We start from the raw sequence: 20,546 nt of genomic DNA on the forward strand, positions 1-20,546 counted from the left end.
ACATTTTAAAAATGCTTTGAATCTCTCACCCAAAAACAAAACAGACTAAACGATTTGCCTGCCTATTGACACTCTGTCTCCTTGGTGATTGTGCCATGAGGCTTGGAAGTGCCTTCTCCAGGTCACCTCCCATTTACCTGCCTGCTGGAGCTTTAATAGAAGACTCGGTATTGAGGGTACTAAATGTTCTCAGACTCCAAAAATACCCAGACATCTCTGTGTGCTCCATTCAACCTCCTATCTATTTTGAGAAAAAACTGTAATTTGGTGCTCCCACAGTAGAACTTCAAATCCAGCACGGAGGCAGTTCCCGTAACTGCCTGCTTTGCAGGCTTAGCTTGCCTTTTAAGAATTGATTTATTTGCCTCTTAGCCGTATTGAGAACTCTGTCTTCCCCTGTGTATCTGGCATCAGGAACATATTGTAGGCCTGTTTGCTTTAGGCCGCACGGATGACATCAACACTATCTTACTCAAACAGAAAGGCTTTCAATTTGACAGAAAATCTTTAAACATACATGGGTTTTGACAATTTGACACAAGTATTCTCATCTTAAGGAAAAGCCCAGGATATTAGAGCTCAAGGAATCGTTTATTTTGTCTCAGAAGGAAACCGGTCGTGCAGTGTGACTACCTGTTAGGTGGATGGATTTTTGAGCTCCGCTTTTCGCTGCTGGCAAAGGCCTTTGGCTTTTGCCTGCAGACCCAGGGTTTGGCAGGAAAGACAATGGGAGTGTGGCTAGTGATTTTGAGCACACAGGGAGACAGGTGTCCCACTTTTCATCTCTGCTTTCCACTGATTCATTGGTTGGCCTTGAGAAGTTAATTAAAATCTGCCAAATGGGGATAAGAATGAAGAGATTTTTACCTTGCAGGAAGGTCAGATGGATTAGTGGTGTTAACAGTACCCACATGAGGAGCTCCTTCCGTTGCCTGGTGAGAGGTAAAGTGTATTGAAATAATTAATTGCTATGAAAATACCAACATTCACAAATCTTTTTCTCAAATCAACCCAGGGAGGGGCCACAAAGCCCACTTTTTATGGGCCACAGCTTGAATTGGCCTATCCAAAGCCCAGCCATTGGCAGGATCTGTGCCTTATTCAGAGGCATTCTTAGGACAGTCAGGAGCTCTACTCAGGACTCTCCTAGAAACCTGCAGGTGCAGTGAGCATTTATCTGAAGAGATAGCCTGATACATAAGTGGAGAGAGTTCCTCATTCACTAAAATATTTTTACCTTGGCATTGAAGTTGACAAAACTAAGAGCTATTAACTAACATTAAGAGCAGGGGCCTCAAAGGATGTAAAAACCACAGACAGTGTGATTCCAACCGCCACCTTCCATCTTCTCCCCTCTTCATCTTGTGCTCTCTCTCTCTCGTGCATGCTTTCTCTCTCTCCCTCTCTCTCTCTCTATATGTGTGTGTGTGTGTGTGTGTGTGTGTATAAATAAAAATTGTTATGCCTGAAGGTTTGGGGAAGAAGAAAGGAGACCATATGGTTCAAAATAAGGTTTGGGATTTTGGGATTTTGAGTATTGAATACAAGTTAAGGCAGGCCTGGGACTCAAACTGCCAGGGAATGAGTCCTGGATAATCTTGTCTGTGAATATGATCTGGGCTTGTGGGGAAAGAGCGTGTTATTTAGTCTTTCTAAGCTTTAGTTTCTTCCTTCATAAAATGAAGGTATTAAAATACCTACCTCATTACATTGATGTAAATATTCAAAAAGATAATGTTTCTTAGTTGGGTTCCTCAAAAAAACAGAGCCTAAGTAAAGGCTTTGTTCCCTACTTTGGGAGTGCAACCCCAGGGAACAAAAGTGCAAGACAAGGGAAGTAAGGCAGGGAAAAAGGGAGATCAAGTATGAGAATACACAGTTGAATTGGCCACCACTCAGTATGGCTAATTGCTTGATCTTGTGTGTCCACACTCCAAGAAACTGTGTGAACTGATAGGACAACTGACTACGGGGCAAAAAGTAGACTACATATATTAGTATCAAGCAGGATTCTGCAGCTGTCTAAGCCTTGGCGGTCAACAGAAGGACCAATGATAAGAGATGAGAATTATATTGTGTGGGTAGAAGGTAAGACTTTATTGAATTGTTCCAGACTGAAACTACTTAGAGCCCAGATAGGCAGTGCCTTAGGGGAAGATGGAACGTGAGGTAAGGCCAAGAAGATCTGAAGTGTTTAAGAGCCAGTTTTTGTAGCCTGTAAAGGATTTGATACGGTATTTGGCATAAGAAACAGCATAGTAGATGTTAGCTATTATTACTTATGGTCAGAAATGCAATACAGAGATGAACAAGAGTAGGCTAAAATAGATGGGAGTTTTAGGAAGAGACAAGGGAGTTTGAGAGAAGATTCTGACTTGATTTTTGAGTTGGCCTAAATCCTTGGAGACTTGCTTCTAATATATATACACCAGTCAGTTGTATTCAAAAGTCTCTATAGCAACCACTTTTATCACTTGAAACTAAGTACCTCTGAATAGAAACACTCACGCATGATTGCATGCTCAGAGGAAAGGATATAAGAAGCTTCACTTATTTTACAAGAAATCTAAATTTTCTTGTAGGCTAATTTGAATCTTAAAAGAAAAGGGTATTTATTAGATGTCTACTGTCTGTCAAGTCCTCTACCTTTTACAACATCCCTATACAGAAGGTACCATCTTCATTTTACAGTTGAGGAAAATAGAACATGGAAAGGATTAAATAACTTGCCCAGTGTCATAGAGCTAGTAAATAGTAGGCCTGGGCTTCCTAAGGAAATATGAACCCAGAGAACCATGAACTTTCACCCAGACTATGTGGGAAAGTTTCACTGATGGATGCATATTTTGAGGCATTTTATTATAATTTGAAACGAGATCTCTAAATTAGCAAGGTCTAGTGTTCAATTGCATAGATAAGAACTGGTTTGCAATAAGAATCAGTTCAAAGTTGAGTTACAGGTAAGGATCATGCCTTCAGAGGAAAACAGAATTATTTTTGACATTATTTATAATTTGTTAGTGGGGTGGTTCATTATAATAAATGCAGTTCAGCTCAGTTTTCCCAGTAAGGTCATCAGATCTGAGTGGCTGCAAGTAAATTGCTGTCCAAGGGTGACATTCCATAAAGAGAGATGTGTGTTTGAGAATAGGTAGCACCAGTTCATTGGTGGGAATAGATATTGATGCAGTCTGGCCTGAGCCAGGTATTTTCACATCAATGAAAACCTCACAACAACACACCAGCAAGCAGGCACATTAATGTGCGTTTTTAAGCTTGAATACAGAGAGGCTGGTCTATTTGGCCAGGGTAAAAAAGCTAGTCAGTGCTAGAGTTATGATTTCAATTTAGATGTTCTGACTCCAGGCTCAGTGTTGCTGTTTACTAAAGGGCTGTGGAGGTGTCCTCCTAAACCCTTGCTGCTCAAAGTGTGAGGCGAGGCTAGTAGCATCAACATCCCTTGTACACGTCCCAGAAATGGCAGAATCTCAAGCTCCACTCCAGACCTACTGAGTCAGAATCCTCAGATGATTTAGGTCTACATTAAAGTTTGAGAAGCTCAGCCCTAAACCTTTTCTCTCACGTAGATTGAAAATATACTGAAGCATCACCTTCCTGGGACTCCCATCAAAATTCTTGTCTGTAGAAAACCCTTGCCTGTGGAGAACAGGCTCAGGCTCAACCATCTGTATTTAGGGACACAAGGAAAAGTCTCCTATGGACAATTGCCTGTTGACTTAATTTTAGATTTAGCATCTCAGTTGGTTTCAATGATCCTGGGCAATTGTGCTTTTTGAGAGGCAGTGTATATGAAAACACTTTGCAAAATATAAAAGCTTTAGTTATCCATTCCAAAAACATTCACGAAGGCGCGCCATATGCTAGGCACTGTGCCGTCAAAGAATTCACAGTTTAATGCAGCGACAGACCAGTAAATAGACCTGTCTGATATAGAGGGAATACACTGGCAGTTAGAAAGCAGGGATTCTGAAGGAGCACAAAGGAGCACCAACTGGCCAAAATGTAATTGGGTCTCATCATTTCCGTTTCTAATTGTTTCCTCTGCCTGCAACAGGAACAGGACAGGACCAATTTGCAGGTGCCATCCGGAGTCTCAGAGCCCATCTCAAAGTGTGGTGACCTAGATGTCATCTTTGAATATAGAGCCTCCAGCCAGAAGCTCACAGTGACCATTGTGAGGGCACAGGGCCTTCCAGATAAGGACCGAAGTGGTGTCAACTCCTGGCAAGTTCATGTAGTGCTGCTGCCTGGTAAGAAACAGAGGGGCAGGACGAACATACAGAGAGGGCCCAACCCCGTCTTCAAGGAGAAGGTCACCTTCGCCAAGCTGGAGCCCAGAGACGTGGCTGCCTGTGCTGTCCGCTTCCGCCTGTACGCTGCCCGGAAGATGACCCGAGAGAGAATGATGGGAGAGAAACTATTCTATCTCAGCCACCTGCACCCAGAAGCGGAAATGAAAGTGACTCTGGTTTTGGAGCCAAGAAGTAATATAAGTGTGAGTATGTTCAATGGTGCTGCTAATGACGTGGTGTGTTCGAAGACCTGGGATTGTTAGCCCTTGATTTAGTACATTCAGTCTGTGAATTCAGAGACTTGAATTTAATTTTCCATTTGGCTCTCCTCACCCTTGTAAGCCATGATTTGCACTTCATGGTACAATGGGTCTTTCACGCCTGTCTTCCTGATAACCTGATGGATAAATGCCCTGTCCATTTTAGGACAAGATAGTAGCAGTGTGGTAGAGGGCATGGAGAAAAACAGGGAAGGTGGCTTGGCCTTCTGGTTTGTGGATAACTGATCCTACTCCTCCTACCCCCAATCTGCATCATGATGAATCTCAGAGATGGGACTTTCTGGACAAGGTTCTTCACTGGTATGCTGGGGCAGACTGAGATAGCAGCCCAGAACTTCAGCTGCCTCCGAAACCTTTCATTTGTGTTAGTACAGTCTTCCCTCATACCCCATTTCCCTGCTTGCCCCAGAGTTTCAAGGAAGGGTGTCATAATTTACATGTCTGCAGGATGGGCAGCTCACTACTGTTGTGGGTTATATGTCATGTAGTATGCCCATCTCTTTTTACAAAACCATGTTAACAGATCAGGGAGCTCTCTAGGCTTTGGGGTCAATCAGTCATTCATTCAGAGATGTTTACTGTCAATTATGGTACAGGCAAAGTGGATGCAGGAAAGAACTAAGCAGGCAATGCCTCTGCACTTGGAGAGCTTGCAGTCTAGTGGTGGCCAAGTAGGCAAGGAGAGAGAGTGATAGGCTGCTCTTGTTTAGAGGATCAGAGAAAGTTTCTCTGAGGTGGTGATGAAACAGCAGAACTCACAGCATCGAGAGAGCGAGGCTGGTGACGTGAGGAGGATGAGAGTTCCATACAGAGAGAACAGCACAAGCAAGCAGTCAGGATGTGGGGTGGCCGGGGGAGGGAGGAAGCTTGTCATATCTGAAGAAGAACAAAGGAGACAGAAAGCCTGGACTGTAGTGGTGGCAGGTTCATCTACTTAAATGTCCAATGATGTCTCAAAATTAACATCTTCAGGCTTGAAATCCTGATTTTTGCCTCCCTAAATCTATTCCACCAGCAGTCTTCCCCATGTTACTTAAAGGCAGTTTCATTCTTCCAATTGCTGGGTTCAAAAATCTCAGAAATCATCTGTGACTTTTCTGTTTTCCACCTGAAATCCTATGGGCTCTATCTTCAAGTACAACCAGAACCTGGCTCTCTGCTGGATTACTGAAATAGCTGCTCAGTGGTGGTCTTTCCACTTCTGCTTTTGCCTCTACAGACTCTTCTGGACATGGGAGCCAGAATGAGCCTTTTAAAGTATAAGCCAGATGATGTCTCATCTCTGCTCAGATCTCCCTTTTTTCTGAATATCTGAGTAAAGCACATCTGAAGTGATGGAGAACAGAATGCACAGGAGATCAGGAGGGATCCTGCGTGATAGAGCTGGGGAATGGGGATGATCACACCCATATTTCTGCTTGCTAGGCCCTATGCTGTGTGCTGGGGGCACAGTGTTGAATGGGGAAAATGAGCTAGTGTAAAAGAACTTTGCAGGTGAAAATCTTTCGTTTTGTTGAGCATAGTTATGTGTCAGACATTAGGCTATGCACCAGGGACTGAGAGATTTATACGGATTCAGAATTTGATGGGAGAGGCAAGCAGTGAGTGACAGGTGCCACAGCGGGAAGCTTTTATAGAAGCACTGGAGTGGGAGTGAGTCTCACTGAAAAGTAAGCGAATATTTCATTGTTGAATTCTTATCTTCTAGACAGTAGGGTCTGTAAGGCATCTATCACAACCACCTAGCCCTACCGTTTACAAATTGTGTTCCATAAAGCCTCCAGGGCGGCGGGGCAGGGGGTGGCACTCTGCCGAGATGTCTGTGGTTTGGTAAACAGGATATTTTCCTGCAGATGGGCAGAATATTTGATTCCTTTTATTGGTTCTGATTATTGAGTTTCTGGTCAGGATTTTGAAGAAATGATTTTAGACATTGAGAAGAAAGGGTTAAGCCAAATCGAATGCCCTTGTTTCTGGTGGAAGAGATGGTGTTTCAGGGGGACAGGATTGCCTGCCCCCACAGGGCTGATTGCTACTCCCGTGCCTTGGGTGACAATCAGTGTCCTGCTCAATTTTGCGCTCCTCCTTCTGATGTGCCCATGCCTGGTGGGGAAGGGTAGGTGCTCAGGAGAAGCGTGCCCATGAATAAACATGACAGAAAGCGCAAGTTCTCCTGGGCTAACTTGGTGCCTGCCAGGTCGCTGAGACCCACAACCCGTGTGTTGGCTTTTTTCTCAAACAGTTGTAAAAGTGCTCATTTGTAATGTAAGTTATTTCTTTAAAAGGCAAAATTTGGCACCTGGCATGTATTTAACAACCTTAAGCAGTACTAGGAGGCAAATATTCTATGTGGGGGTAGATGTCCAGTGGTCGTTTCTTTTACAGTTAAGACACAACACCTCCTGTATTGCCATATTCATCAAGGAGCTGCAGAGAACAGAAACAAACCTCAGGCCTGGAGTGAAGGGGTTCCTTAGAAACATCCAAGCACAGATTACACAGGAGGGAATTTGAGTCTATATTGAATGTATTATTAACTCTCCTTGTATCTTAGAGGGTTTGATTTACACTAGTAATAACGTCTTTGTCCGTTTTGTCTTTAGAGAGGAAATATTGAATGGAAATAGCTCTTGAAGCAAACATGTCAGTTCCTAATGCAGGGATCTCATCCATGACTGTGCTCTCGGGGCCATTGTAATTCACACCGAGTGCGCCCTTAGTCATCTTTGGCAGTCATTGGGGATTGGGTCACAATTTCACCAAACATAATATCGGCTTTCTCTAAAAGAGAGTGGTGCAGCGTGGGCCAATGGATTCTTTGTTGTTCTTCCCCTCCAGAGTGGAGGGTCTCCGCTCAGCCCATCTGCGGTTTCTCACAGTGATAGTACTTCATCCACGCAGTCGCTGTCTCATGGAGGGGCGCCAGAGCTGTTGGTGGGGCTCTCGTACAATGCCACAACGGGGCGATTATCTGTGGAAATGATCAAAGGCAGCCATTTCCGAAACCTTGCTGTTAACCGAGCACCTGGTAAGTGTGACTCTGTTCTCGCAGCTCTGGTTCTTCCAGAGACAAATGGAAAGACCTGTCGGCTTTCATCTTAGTTCTTAAATTTTTACCGTAAAAATGATCTTATTATGACTTAGGCAAGCTTTCACAAAGAGATACCTTTGTATTTTTAAATGGCTGTCTATTTAATTAGACTTCTTTGCTATCTAGATGTATCTGGACATGAAATAGACTGGCCTGTGTGTCTATATTGTTTAAAGGAAAAGAATGAATAGCATTTTCAGCAACATAATGTGTACGGGCAATTAAAATCTGCTAATATGTTGTAGACCCTCAACTTTAAAGAAAAAGAGCTCTGGCTTTGGAGTAGGGCAGATCTGGGATTGAATTCTAGCGTTACCTACTACTTAACCACTAGCTTTGATCTGATCCTGTGCAATTTATCCCTTTTCAGAACACAGCTAACTCATCTGACAAAAAAAGATATTAATAGTACCTTCCTGATGGAGTTGTTTTGGAGTTTAAATGAAATGATTTATTTAAAGCATTTAGTACAGTGCCTACCACGTAGTGAATGCACACGAAATGTTAATGGTTATGGTGGTGACAGAGAAAGGAAGTACAGGAGGCAGATCTGGGGTGATCCAGGACTGGCTCTCCAGGGGAACTACCACTTTTGAGATTGTCACTGGAAAGAGGGGTTCAAGGTATATCCCCAGAGCTGCAGTCCAAAGTTCAGAAAGCCACACTCAAAAAGCTGCTGTTTTCAATTGCCTCAACAGCCTCTCACCATCTAGGAAGTTAGAGACTGAACATCAGAAGCATGCTGTTAAAAAGTTAGCTTACCTTTTTATAATCTTGTTTTTCAGCAAAAAAGCTTGAAAGGGGGTTTCTTTTTTGCTTCTGCCTTCTGGACCTCATGCAAACACACCTAATTGGAGGACTTAATTTGGATATGGAATGCTAGCTGCAAGAGAGTCTGAAAACGTTGTTGAATTTCTAGTCTTTCAAGTCAGGAAGGTAAACTAGAAGGGAGTAGAGTGGAGGGCTAGGGAGCCTGCCACCATGGGCACCAAACTGTTATTGAAAGAAGGATGAAATCAGTATATTTGTGGCAGGCTGAAAGAGTCAGTGGACTCAGGCCTCATGTGTCAGCAGCAGGTGAAGAACTAGGAGTGCCACTGTAAAAGAGTCGTCTCCTACAGCTGAATCTGGGCTCTTACTCTTTTTTTGCCCTTAATTGTGCCGCAGCCCACAAAAGCTCTGTGGAATGGGGGTATCTTGTTAGAACTTGTGTGAAAATCATTAGGGCAAATTAGTAAGGAATGCCCCAGCACTTTGGATAACAGAATAGACTGGGTTTATCAGCCATATTCTGTGTTGACACTCAGAGCCACGTGAGGGCTATTTAGAATGCATAATAGATGCTTATTATTAGTTGCATAGCTAGACTCTTTTTACTAGATACCAATTTGTTTTCCAGAATAGCTCTGAATTTACTAGAGATTTGTCTGGATTTACTACTTTGCCTTCTGAACTTTTGCTAACCTCTTTCCCTGTCCTTCTGAGATCTGATAAAGTCTGAACAATTTTTTGGGAACATAGTAGAGATGCAGAGAATGGTGGGGTTGTGGATCACACAATCATATTCAAGTCCATGCTGTGAAGCTTTATTTTGTATATTGGATGGTACTAGGCAATACAGAGGAGAGGTACAGCATGGTGCTTGAGAAAGTACCAGCTGGAGGCCAACAAACCAAGGTGTGAATTCAGGCTCTGCCACTTATTGTAATAGCCGTGAATTACTGCCTGGGTGTGGCGGCTCAATGCCTGTAACCACAGCACTTCGGGAGGCTGAGGTGAATGGGTCACCTCAGGTCAGGGGTTCGAGACCAGCCTGGCCAACATGGCAAAACCCCATCTCTATGGAAAATAACAAAAATTAGCCGAGTTTGGTAGTGCACACCTGTAATCCCAGCTACTTGAGAGACTGAGGCCAGAGAATCACTTGAACCCAGGAGGTGGAGGTTGTAGTAAGCCAAGATTGCACCACTGCACTCCAGCCTGGGTGACAGAGTGAGATTCTGTCTCATAAAAACAAAAAACAAACAAACAAACAAAAATTGTGAGTTATGAAACTGTTCTGAATCTCAGTTTCCTCATCTATAAAAAGGGAGTTGGTATAGTATGTACTTTATAAGTTTACATACCTGTAATACTTGCAAAACTGTGATACTGAGGATGGAACTATTATATCTTAATAAATATCTATATAAATATGCTAAAGATGAAATTCTTGTAACAAATATTTAAAACCAAATAGAAAAAAAAGGCAAGTCCTAATTTAGAGATTGATTTTGTTCCAGAAGTTTAAGACTATTTGGCATTTAGTACATGATTTGCCATAGGCATAGTGTTGCAATAAAACTTAAAATGTAACTGACATGTTATATCTTTGCAACCCATGGAATAGAAAACAATGCTGCTGTGATGCTAGGAATTAAAATAGAAACCCAATAGTGAAGACAAAAGTTTTTTGTCTCTGTAGAATGCTGGTACTTGAGGAAAAGCCAGTTTAATTAGGAAGGGATGAGAAAGTAGAAGGTTCCTTTGTGGAGCTTCTGAAAGGGACCTCTTGGAATTTTCAAGGGCTTTAGATGTCGATGGTCTTGGTTTTTCATTATGTCTCGCTTCATTATGGCACTCACACTACTTTGACAGTTACATGGCAAGCTTGGGATACATTTTTAGTTCCCATATGGAAGAGAACAAGAGAGAGAAAGAATGAGGGGACACGAGTTTTATGAGGTAACTGAGAAGAGTTGGAAGGAAGAGGGGGAAAAGAAGAGAGGACAGGAGCCAGGAGAGGAATGGAGCTGTGAGTGGGGAAAGGCAGAGGCTGCATGCCGAGTTCACCGCTCCCCACGGCAGAGGGAGAGCCGGCGGCAGTCCGGGCCCTGCTGCAGAGTCCGCCACAGGGTCACCGCCGGCCAGGGGAACTTGTACCACTGAGGGCCACGACATCCTGTGGTTGAGGCTTCAGCTCAGGTGCAGTTACCTCCTCTGTGACTTCAATCCTGCCCGATAGGGTGGTCATGATCACGTAAAGAATGGTTCTTAGGGAAGTGTGAAGGAAAATAGGTTGAGCCTGAGTACTGGGAACTTTTCTTCTCTTGAATATTGTTAAGGTTTTACATGATGCTGGAAAGAGAGACAGTAGCTAGGATTTAGAAGTGAGAATCTTTTTGCCTCAAAATATATCCTAAAACAAAAGGCAACTTTGAGTTAACCAACCTGACCCAGTTAGATAATCTGATATTTTTTAAACCTTTCCTCGTAAGTAAGACAGAGGAACTGAACAAACAGTAGATGAAGTTCTTCTCCTCTGTTGGGGTCTTAGAAGAAATAAACCACTGAGATAGAAACCCCCTCCCCTTCTGAGGTGAAATCCTTGGGCGAGAGGGCTCCTTACTCTGATGGACTGGAGCTAGTGGGGGCAATAATAGAAATGTGAGTCTCCGCCAGCTCCAACCAGAGCCTCCACTGCACAGCCCCCAGCATGGCTAAAATGAAAAATTTGCACAAAGTATTGGTGAGGATGTGGAGAATACATTCTTGGTGGGAGTGTAAAATGGAACAACCACTTTGGGAAAAGGCGTAGAAGTTTTTTTTTATAAAACTAAACATGCACTGAGAATCTAGCTGTTACATTCTTAGGCAGTAACCTATAAGTCAAAAAAGAAAAAAAAAGACCCATACAAGAATGTTTATAGCAGCTTTATTCATAACAGCAAAAACTAGACAGTCCTCATGCCCATCTAGAGAAGACTGAGTAAGCAAATTAAGATATACTTATATAATGGAATACTATTCAGCAATAAAAAGTAATAAAATTAAACGTAGGCATTCAATAGCACGGAGGAATCTCACAAACTTGCTGAGTTACCTACTGCTTGATTCCATTGATAAGAAATTCTGCAGTAAGCAAAACTAGTGTATAGTGGGGATAAAAGCAAAGGAGTGGTTGTGTCAGGAATAGTATTGGTGCTAGGATGTACTAGGTAGGGACATGAGGAAATGTTCTGGGGTGATGGGAATATTCTATATTTTGTTATTCTTTAAAATTTTTAATCTATATATTGATAGGGATGTGAGTTAAATGGATGTATGCATTTGTCAGAACTTGGTGAATGGCACTGAGCTTTGTACACTTCACTATAGGTGAATTTTACCTTAAAAAAGAACTGTAAAATATTAAACTCTAGCTAATGAAATGCATGCTGAAATTTTTAGCATTGAAGAGCAACAATGGCTACAATTAAAATGGATTAATGGATGAATAGAGGCACAGATATGTGAGAAAATAAAACAATTGAAAACTCAAGGTGGTGGGTATATGGACCTCCACTGTACAATTATTTCAAATGTTCTATATGTTTTAAATTTTAGATACTGGGGAATACAATCTAGTGTGGTATGAAGTAGACCAGCTGGGTCAAGTTGGTAAAAATAAAATATGAATCTTAGCCATGGATAGGGACTTCTGTGGTTGGCAATACTTCTTGTTTTTTTTTTTTTTTTCTTTAAATTAGCGTGACATCTCTAGATGTCACTCTATTTCCCTAGATAAACCTTGGATCAGAAAGATGGGGTACTGGCCGGGCTGGGTGGCTCATGCTTGTAATCCCAGCACTTTGGGAGACTGAGGCGGGCAGATCACCTGAGGTCAGGAGTTTGAGACCAGCCTGGTCAAGTGGTGAAACCCCATGTCTACTAAAAATACAAAAAATTAACTGGGCATGGTGGCAGGTGCCTGAAATCCCAGCTACTTAGGCTGAGGCAGAAGAATTGCTGGAACCCAGGAGGTGGAGGTTGCAGTGTGCCAAGATCGCAGCACTGCATTCCAGCCTGGACCACAGAGCGAGACTCCATCTCAAAAAAAAAAAAAAAAAAAAAAAAGAAAAAGAAAAAGATGGGGCACTGAGCATCTGAACCTGAGGACATCTTCTATAGTGTCCTCCATAAACCACATCCATCACAAGGGAAAGTATTTGGCTGGGCATTTCTTCTTTTCTAACTTCATTTTTCTATATCTATCTGTCTGTCAATCATCTTTTGGTAAAAAAGCCCATGTTATAAAGTGTTGTGATTTTTAAAAAAAATTCCTGCAGGTGGGCTAAGAAAGATAAAATAGGCTATTTGGAAATTACTGTAACTAGCTGATAGAATCTATTTATAAGCAATACATAAGTGCAGTAGCAACATGAACTTATCCTAGTGCAAATCAGGTAACAATGTGCCGAACATCACTCCAGCCATTTTCAAGGTCATGTCTCATTTAGTACATGTGGTCAGTGTTCAAAACTATTATTGCTGTTAAGATGGTATAGAGTAGTCTACAAATCTTCTGATGGCAAATGATAACTCCAAGTCTGTCCCCGGCTAATGGTCCAGATGAAAAAGCGGTGTCTAGTGTCTAGCAGACATCTGAAATCCTGAGGTACATTTATAAATGCTTTTGGAAAAGTTAGCAGTAAGAGATAGAAACATTTGATTATCTTTTGAATTTGGCTTCACGGGAGAGCAATTCATAACAACTTAGCAGCTCTATTCTGTTCTCCTAGTCCTGCTATCCAACTGCTGCATGGCCTCAACATTTGATTTAACCCCTCTGAATTACATTTTCCTTATTAAATGAGGTTAACAAGCTAGTGTTACAGATATACTGCTATGTTTCAAAACAGTTAGCTATTGTGTTGACAGGTTCTCTTTCTCCATCTTCATCTTTGCTATGTCTCCTTCTACAGTGTGCTACTGCAGTGTGTATATATGTGTATATGTACACATATAATGGTCCTTGTCAAAAACTATCATTAAGATGTTCCCTCTAGTTAAAAACAAGTTCCCCAGCTTCTCAGCATGTGCATGATTAGCCACACATGATAATTACACCCCAAATGATAATACTTAACAGCAGCGGCAGCATATTAACCTTGTTAGGCACTCACAATAGCAGAGACTACAGGAAAGAAAAACAAGCAAATCAAGCTCCCTCATGTTTTGCGTGAAGAAAAAGTGGGATTCAGAAAGTGTGCTCTACAAACAGAGTGCAGGGGAAAAAAGACTCAGTGAAAATGAACATATATGAGACATATGACCTTCTTTGAGAATCCTGGTTCAGTTTTTGTTAAATATAGTGTATTAAGAGTCACTCTCTGCTCAGAATCATGGCCATTTCATATGAAAATTTAGATGGGGCACTAACTTATTGAATGCATAGGTGATATTCCTTTTTCTACATCAACTCATTTAATTCTCACAATGATATCAAAGTTAAAAAATATTAAAAGCAATAGGAAAGAAAAGATAGTTACTATGGTATATTAGTCTGTTTTTATACTGTTGATAAAGACATACCCAAGACTGGGTAATTTATAGAGTAAAAGAGGTTTAATGGACTCACAGTTCCACGTGACTGGGAAGGCCTCACAATAATGATGGAAGGTGAAAGACACGTCTTACATGGCAGCAGACAAGAGAGAACTTGTGCAGGGAAACTCCCCTTTATAAAACCATCAGATCTCATGAGATTTATTCACTATCATGAGAACAGCACAGGAAAGACCCGCCCCCATGATTCAGTTACCTCCCACCGGGTACCTCCCACAACATGTGGGAATTGTGGGAGCCACGATTCCAGATGAGATTTGGCTGGGGACACAGCCAAACCATATCACATGGTATGTCAATTATATTGCAATAAAGATGTTAAAAAACCCAGTTACCTACGGAGGAATCACAGTAAGACTGAGGACAGACTTTTTAACAACTTTAATAGAAACCAGAGGACAATGGGAAAGAATATCAAAGTACTGGGAGAAAAATACTCAGCTTAGCGTTTTGTTCCCTGAGTAAAGGAAAAATAAAGATATTTTCCACAAATTTGAAAGAGTTTTTCATTAGAAAAAACAACTAAATGATGCATTTCAGGAAGAAAGCAATTGAAATGGAAAGGAAGTAATGAGAAGCAAGAAGGAAGAATGAACAAATAAATTGGCTAACATGTAAGTAAATATAAGCCTGCATGGATTGCATAAAGCAAAAACAGAAGCAGTAGGAAAAATGACTAATATTGGGGGTAGTACCACAAAGTGGCAATAAAATTATAGGCAGAAATTACATAAATATGGGAAAAAGAGAGAGATTCCAAATGATTTTTGGCAAGGCTGCCGAGACAATTCAAAGGGAAAAGGATAGTCTGTTCAACCAATGGTGCTACAAAAAGTGGATCTCAACCTGCAAATGCATGAAGTTGGATCCTTACCTAACACCATATATAAAAAAGAACTCAAATGGATGAAAGACCTAAATATAACACCTAAAACTATAAAACTCTTTGAAGAAAACATAGGGCAAAAACTTTATGACCTTGAATTTGGCAGTGATTTCTTGGATATGACAACAAATGCATAGGCAATAAAATTAAATATAGACAATTGGACTTCATGTAAGTTCAAAAATTTCGTGCATCAAAACATAATAAATAGACCACCCATAGAATGGGAGAAAATATTTGCAAATTATATATATGATAACAAACTAATATCCAGAATATATAGAGAACTCCTAAAACTCAACAACAAAACAATGTGAGTTTAAAAAATGGATTAAAGACTTGAGTAGACATTCCTCCAAAGTTGATATATAAATGGCCAATAGAAATATGAAAAAATGCTCAAAATCATTAATCATCAGGAAAATGCAAATCAAAACTACAGTGAGATACCACCGCACACCCATTAGAATGGCTACTATAACACACACACACACACACACACACACACACACACACACAATAACAAGTGTTAATGAGAATGTGGAAAAATTGGACCCCTTGTCCATTACTGGTAGGAATGTAAAATGGTACAGCTCCTGTGGAAAACAGAATGACAGTTCCTGAAAAGATGAAAAATAGAATCACCATATAACCCGGCAAATCCCTTTGTGGGTATGTACTCCAAGGAATTGCAAGCAGGGTCTTAAAGAGAAACTTATACACCCATGTTCATAGCACCATTATCCCCTATAGCTAAAATGTGGAAGCAGCCTAAATGTCCATTGAGGGATTAATGTATGAGCAAAATATGGTATATACATAGAAGGAATACTATTCAGCCTTAAAAAGGAAAACAATTCTGACATATGCTGCAATATGTATGAACCTTGAGGACATTATGCTAAGTGAAATAAGCCAGTCACAAACAGATAAGCACTGTATGATTCCAATTATATGAGGTATTTAGAGTAGAAAAAAAGTCATAAAAGCCAGTAGAATGGTGGTTGCCAGGGGGTGGAGGAGAGGGAAGTGGGGAGTTATCATTTAATGGATATGGAGTTTCAGTTTCCACAAGATGAAAAGAGTTCTGGAGATGGATGGTAGTGATGCTGTACAGCATTATGAATGTGTTTAATACCACTGAAATGTACACTGAAATATGTTAAAATAGTACATTTTGTTATATGTATTTTAACACAATTTTTAAAAATTGAAAAAAAAAACACTGGAGAGAGATCAGAGGATATTGCAAAACCAGGTTATGAGTAAGACATATGAGAGCTGGATGTTTAGACTGATGTTGCTTCAAGGAAAATAAATGCTAGTATTAAAATGAAGAGATTAGGAGGCTATATGTATGTGGGAGCAGGGAGTTTATGGGAAATCTCTGTACCTTCTGCTCAATTTTGTTAAGAAATTAAAACTGTTCTAAAAAATAAAATCTATTTAAAAAATTAAGAGATTTAAAAATAGAAGAGAGTAGAGATTTTGATTAATTTTAGACATTAAACCAAGTGAACATATTAAAATTTTAATATTTTAAACCAATGGAATAAATGAGAATAAAGAAAATGTAACCAATTCAGTAGAAAGCAGAGAAAATATTTTTTAAAGTGTAGAAAAATGCATGATAAATAGAAAGCACAAACCAAACAGTGAATATATGTCAAAATATATGAGTAGTCATAATAAATATAAAGGGACAAAAATTGCTATGTAAAAGATAGATATAAGATTAGATTAAGGTCTCTCTCTTTTTCCTAGTCTCTGTCTGCCCCATTTCCTCACAGTGCCTCATAGTAAAAGCACACTACAGTTTATACTGGGTTCACCTAGCTTTATAATATATAAGGAAGGAAACCATTAATTATCAAATAATTGGGCTTAGCTCAGGAATGCAACAATGATTTAATATTAGGAAAATCTGCTAGTGTAATTCACCATTTTAACTGGTTTATGAGAAAGCCTTATGATAATATCAGTAGATGCAAATAGAAGCTTTTGATTAAAAAATAAAATTTTTGAAAACATTATGATTATCTCAATAGATGCAAAAAGTTGCTTTTGGCAAAATGCACTCTTCATTACTGACAAAAATCTTAGCAGATGTGTAATAGAAGATGTATTAATATAGACTAGGCTATGATGCATCTTGTAAGATGTATTAATATAGACTAGGCTATGACGATTAAACCCTGCTGACTCAGGGGCTTCACACAGCAAAAGCTTATTTCTCCTTTGCATTACAGTCCAAAGTAGTTATGTGACTCTTCTCTAAACTGTAACTCAGGCATATAGGCACTCCCCGTTTACTGAGATGATGATATTCAAAATATGGCCTCCATTGTTGCCATGGAAAGGGAAAAGACAACATGGGAGATTTCTTGCTTGGGTGGGAGTGGTTGAATATAACCCTGATTGAAGGTGACATTTATCACTTCTCATATTCCATTTTCAGAACTCAGTCATATGGCTCAGATAATTCAAATCTGGTGTAAAGACCATACCCTTAATTTGATATTTGACCTGAATTAAATGTCACATTATTCACCTGAGAAAGTTTACTGGGCCTTTGTGGCTCAAATCCTTTTAAAATCTCTTTCTTCAGAGATCCGGAATCAATCAACTCTTCCAGCCAGGTCTGAATTTCTGTGTTTTCTCTTTTTTCTTGTATACTGGTCAGTTCTTTCCCAAGCTTAACTTTTCGCCTCTTCCCCCTAAATGCAGCCAGTAGTACTGAATACATACTTCTAACATTCCATTTTTCAGTTTCTTTTTTTTAGAGCAAAAAACTCATTAGGCACATGTTCTTTATTCTAAATTATAGCAGGTGGAAGTTTTACCATCTCATAATATGGATTATGGATCTTCACTGTTATATCCTCTGATATTAGTTTATTACCTGATACCCAACTTCTAGACCAATCTCCAATCTTATTTTATTTTATTTTTATGATAGCAACTTTCCAGTTCAGGTTAGCAATTACTGTTATCAGTCACATATTTTCAGGAAAATAGCAAATATTCTAGGTATGTTTGATCAGAAGTTACTATCAGGTTTAAACATTGGAAGACAAAGGAGTAAAGATCAGGAAGACTGTTTTCAGGAAGTTCAGGAGTATAAGGCATCACAGGAGAGACGTCAATAGGCTCTGAACTGTTTGCACACGGGACAGGTGATTTTTTATAGGGATCTTTGATCAATATCATTCTCATCTACTAATGATAACTGTGGGCAGAATTTTTTCATTGTCATCTTCTAATGCCTACACATGCTTGCAACTGGTTCTAGAGTACTGGGGCTCACTCTCCTTCTACTTTCCTGTCTCTTGTCGATAGCTTTCTTTAGTGGGACCTTACTGATAAGAGATTAGGGGAATGCAGTTTTAAGGGTTTATATCTTTCACCCAGGAAAGATCTTAGAATGGTGGATCTGGTAGTAAATATCAATAACTAATAATGTGGCATAGAAAGAAACTTGCTCAACTTGACAGTAGATATTTTAAGGAAATCTATATCAATTATCATTCTTCATCCTCAAATCCCTTTATAGTCAAAAGCAAAAGGATTCCCACCAGCAGTTTTGTTTACTATTAGACTGGAAGCTTGAGACAGTTCAGTATAATAAGCAAAATAAATAAACATTTAAAGATTGAAAGGAAGAAATGAAGCTGCCATTATTTGTAGAAAATCTGATTATCAACGTTAAAAATAAATGAAAATCCATAAAGTAATATTTCTTATATAAAATCAGTTGTGTTATAATACATCAGCAACAATCAGAAAGTAGAGCTTTAAAATGTTACTATTTATAATATGAACAAAATATCTAAGATACCAAAAGATAATAAAAGATGGATATGAAAATTATAGGACTACAACAGAACATTATGAAAGATACAAAGAGAAACTATACACACACACACAAGCACACACACATCTATATATACTGTGTTCATTAGCAAGAACATTCCATATTGTAAAAACAACGGTTTTTTTCCAAATTATATGTCCAGTACAATACCAATCAGAATCCCAAGTGTTTCTTAGTATTTTTGTTTTAGTTAGTATTTTTAAATCTTGTTTTGTTTTTTACAGAGCTTGGCAAACTCATTCTAAAATTCATATGCAAGAGCCAATTAAACCAAGCAAGAGAGTAGAATAACTAAAATAGCTTTTAAAAAGATGGTAGAGGGATTATCCCTAGCAGATATCAAGACATGTTATAAAATGATGATAATAAATATTGTCAGACTTAGGGGAAGACACTGAAGCTTGGAAACTTGATATTTGACAGACATGGTATTACAAATTAGTGGGGAGATAATAGATTATTTAATGAATAATCCTTCCAATATAGAAAAAAAATTCTATCCCTACCTCACACCACATGCAAAGCTCAATTACAACTGTATTAAAGATCAAATGTGAAAAACAAGATCTTAAGATTCAGAAGATAATGTGGGAGACTATTGAGTTTGGGTAGAGTTTCTTTAAAAAAGCAACTTAAGACACCAATAAACCTGACTCCACAAAAAGTTAAAACATTTGTACTACAAATGACTATAAATGAAGCTGAAAGGCAGGTAGAAGGTAGTAGCAATTAATACAACTAGCAAAGATTTTGTGTCTAGAATTTGTAAAGAGCACAGTCATTCACTTCTAGGTATATCCTAGAGAAATTTTTGAATATTGGTATAATGCAAAATAGAGAAAAATGTTCACTGAAATCTTTTTAACTTTTGGTAATTATAAGAAATTAAATGTTCATTAACAGAATGAAAAAAATGAATTATAATTTATTAATACATTGGAACATTACATACAGAAGATAAAGTAAATGAATCATATATATGTATACATAGAGATAATATAAAAAATTATAAATTAAATAGGTTTTAGAAAGACATACACTACAATGTTAAATTTTTTAATGTTCAAAATTCTATTAAATATAGTTTGGACACCTATATTTACATCTATTTATATATTGAAAATTTAAATACATATATGGAAATGATAAACTCCAAATCCAACATAGTAGTTACCTTTGTTGAGAAAAGAAGTTGGACAGGATCCCAAAGAGGGATGCTAAAGAATCTTCAATTGCAATCTTTTATTTATTAAAAATCAATAAAAAGGCAGAAACATTAGTAGCATATATGACAAATTCTAAGTACCCTGTCAGTTTGTGTGATATTATTTTTTATTTTCATATGTTTAAAATCATTTATACATATTAATAAATTAAAAGTGAAAGTTAAATGGCCAAATTCCTTTCCCTTGCCCTGTATCCCAGAGAGTCATAGTTCCTCTGACCCCCAGGCCAAGACTCAGCTCAGCAATTGGTAGAAAATTATGCTGCAAATGGGTAGGCATTTTGTGGGGGCTGTTTAACTAATGGGTACCATGTTGTTTCTTTGGAAAAATGCCTTCTGAGTTCCAAATGACATACTTTTGTGCCATAATTTGGGGATTATGTACTATTATAAATATTGTAGTATAAGTGGCATCTTCCTTTAGCAAGAAAAAGGCAAGTGACTAGTAAAACAGTTGACAGGGCTGTCAAGGGATTTTGACCCATTCAGTGTTTTGCTAATGGTTCTGAG

At 39.1% G+C, this 20,546-nt stretch overlaps 1 protein-coding gene across 5 annotated transcripts in view; it reads left to right on the top strand.

The window, feature by feature from the left end:
• The window catches only part of SYT16 (synaptotagmin 16), a 309,807-nt gene that overhangs the window by 259,084 nt on the left and 30,177 nt on the right, over positions 1–20,546 (top strand). For all 5 annotated transcript variants that reach the window (XM_037984089.2, XM_037984087.2, XM_007986910.3 and 2 more), the window contains 2 exons: positions 4,076–4,516; positions 7,433–7,622. In XM_037984089.2, coding sequence (XP_037840017.2) covers positions 4,076–4,516; positions 7,433–7,622 — 631 coding nt within the window. The remainder of the gene's footprint in view (positions 1–4,075; positions 4,517–7,432; positions 7,623–20,546) is intronic.

This window comes from Chlorocebus sabaeus, chromosome 24 (assembly GCF_047675955.1).
Source record: "Chlorocebus sabaeus isolate Y175 chromosome 24, mChlSab1.0.hap1, whole genome shotgun sequence".
NCBI classification, from domain to species: domain Eukaryota; kingdom Metazoa; phylum Chordata; class Mammalia; order Primates; family Cercopithecidae; genus Chlorocebus; species Chlorocebus sabaeus.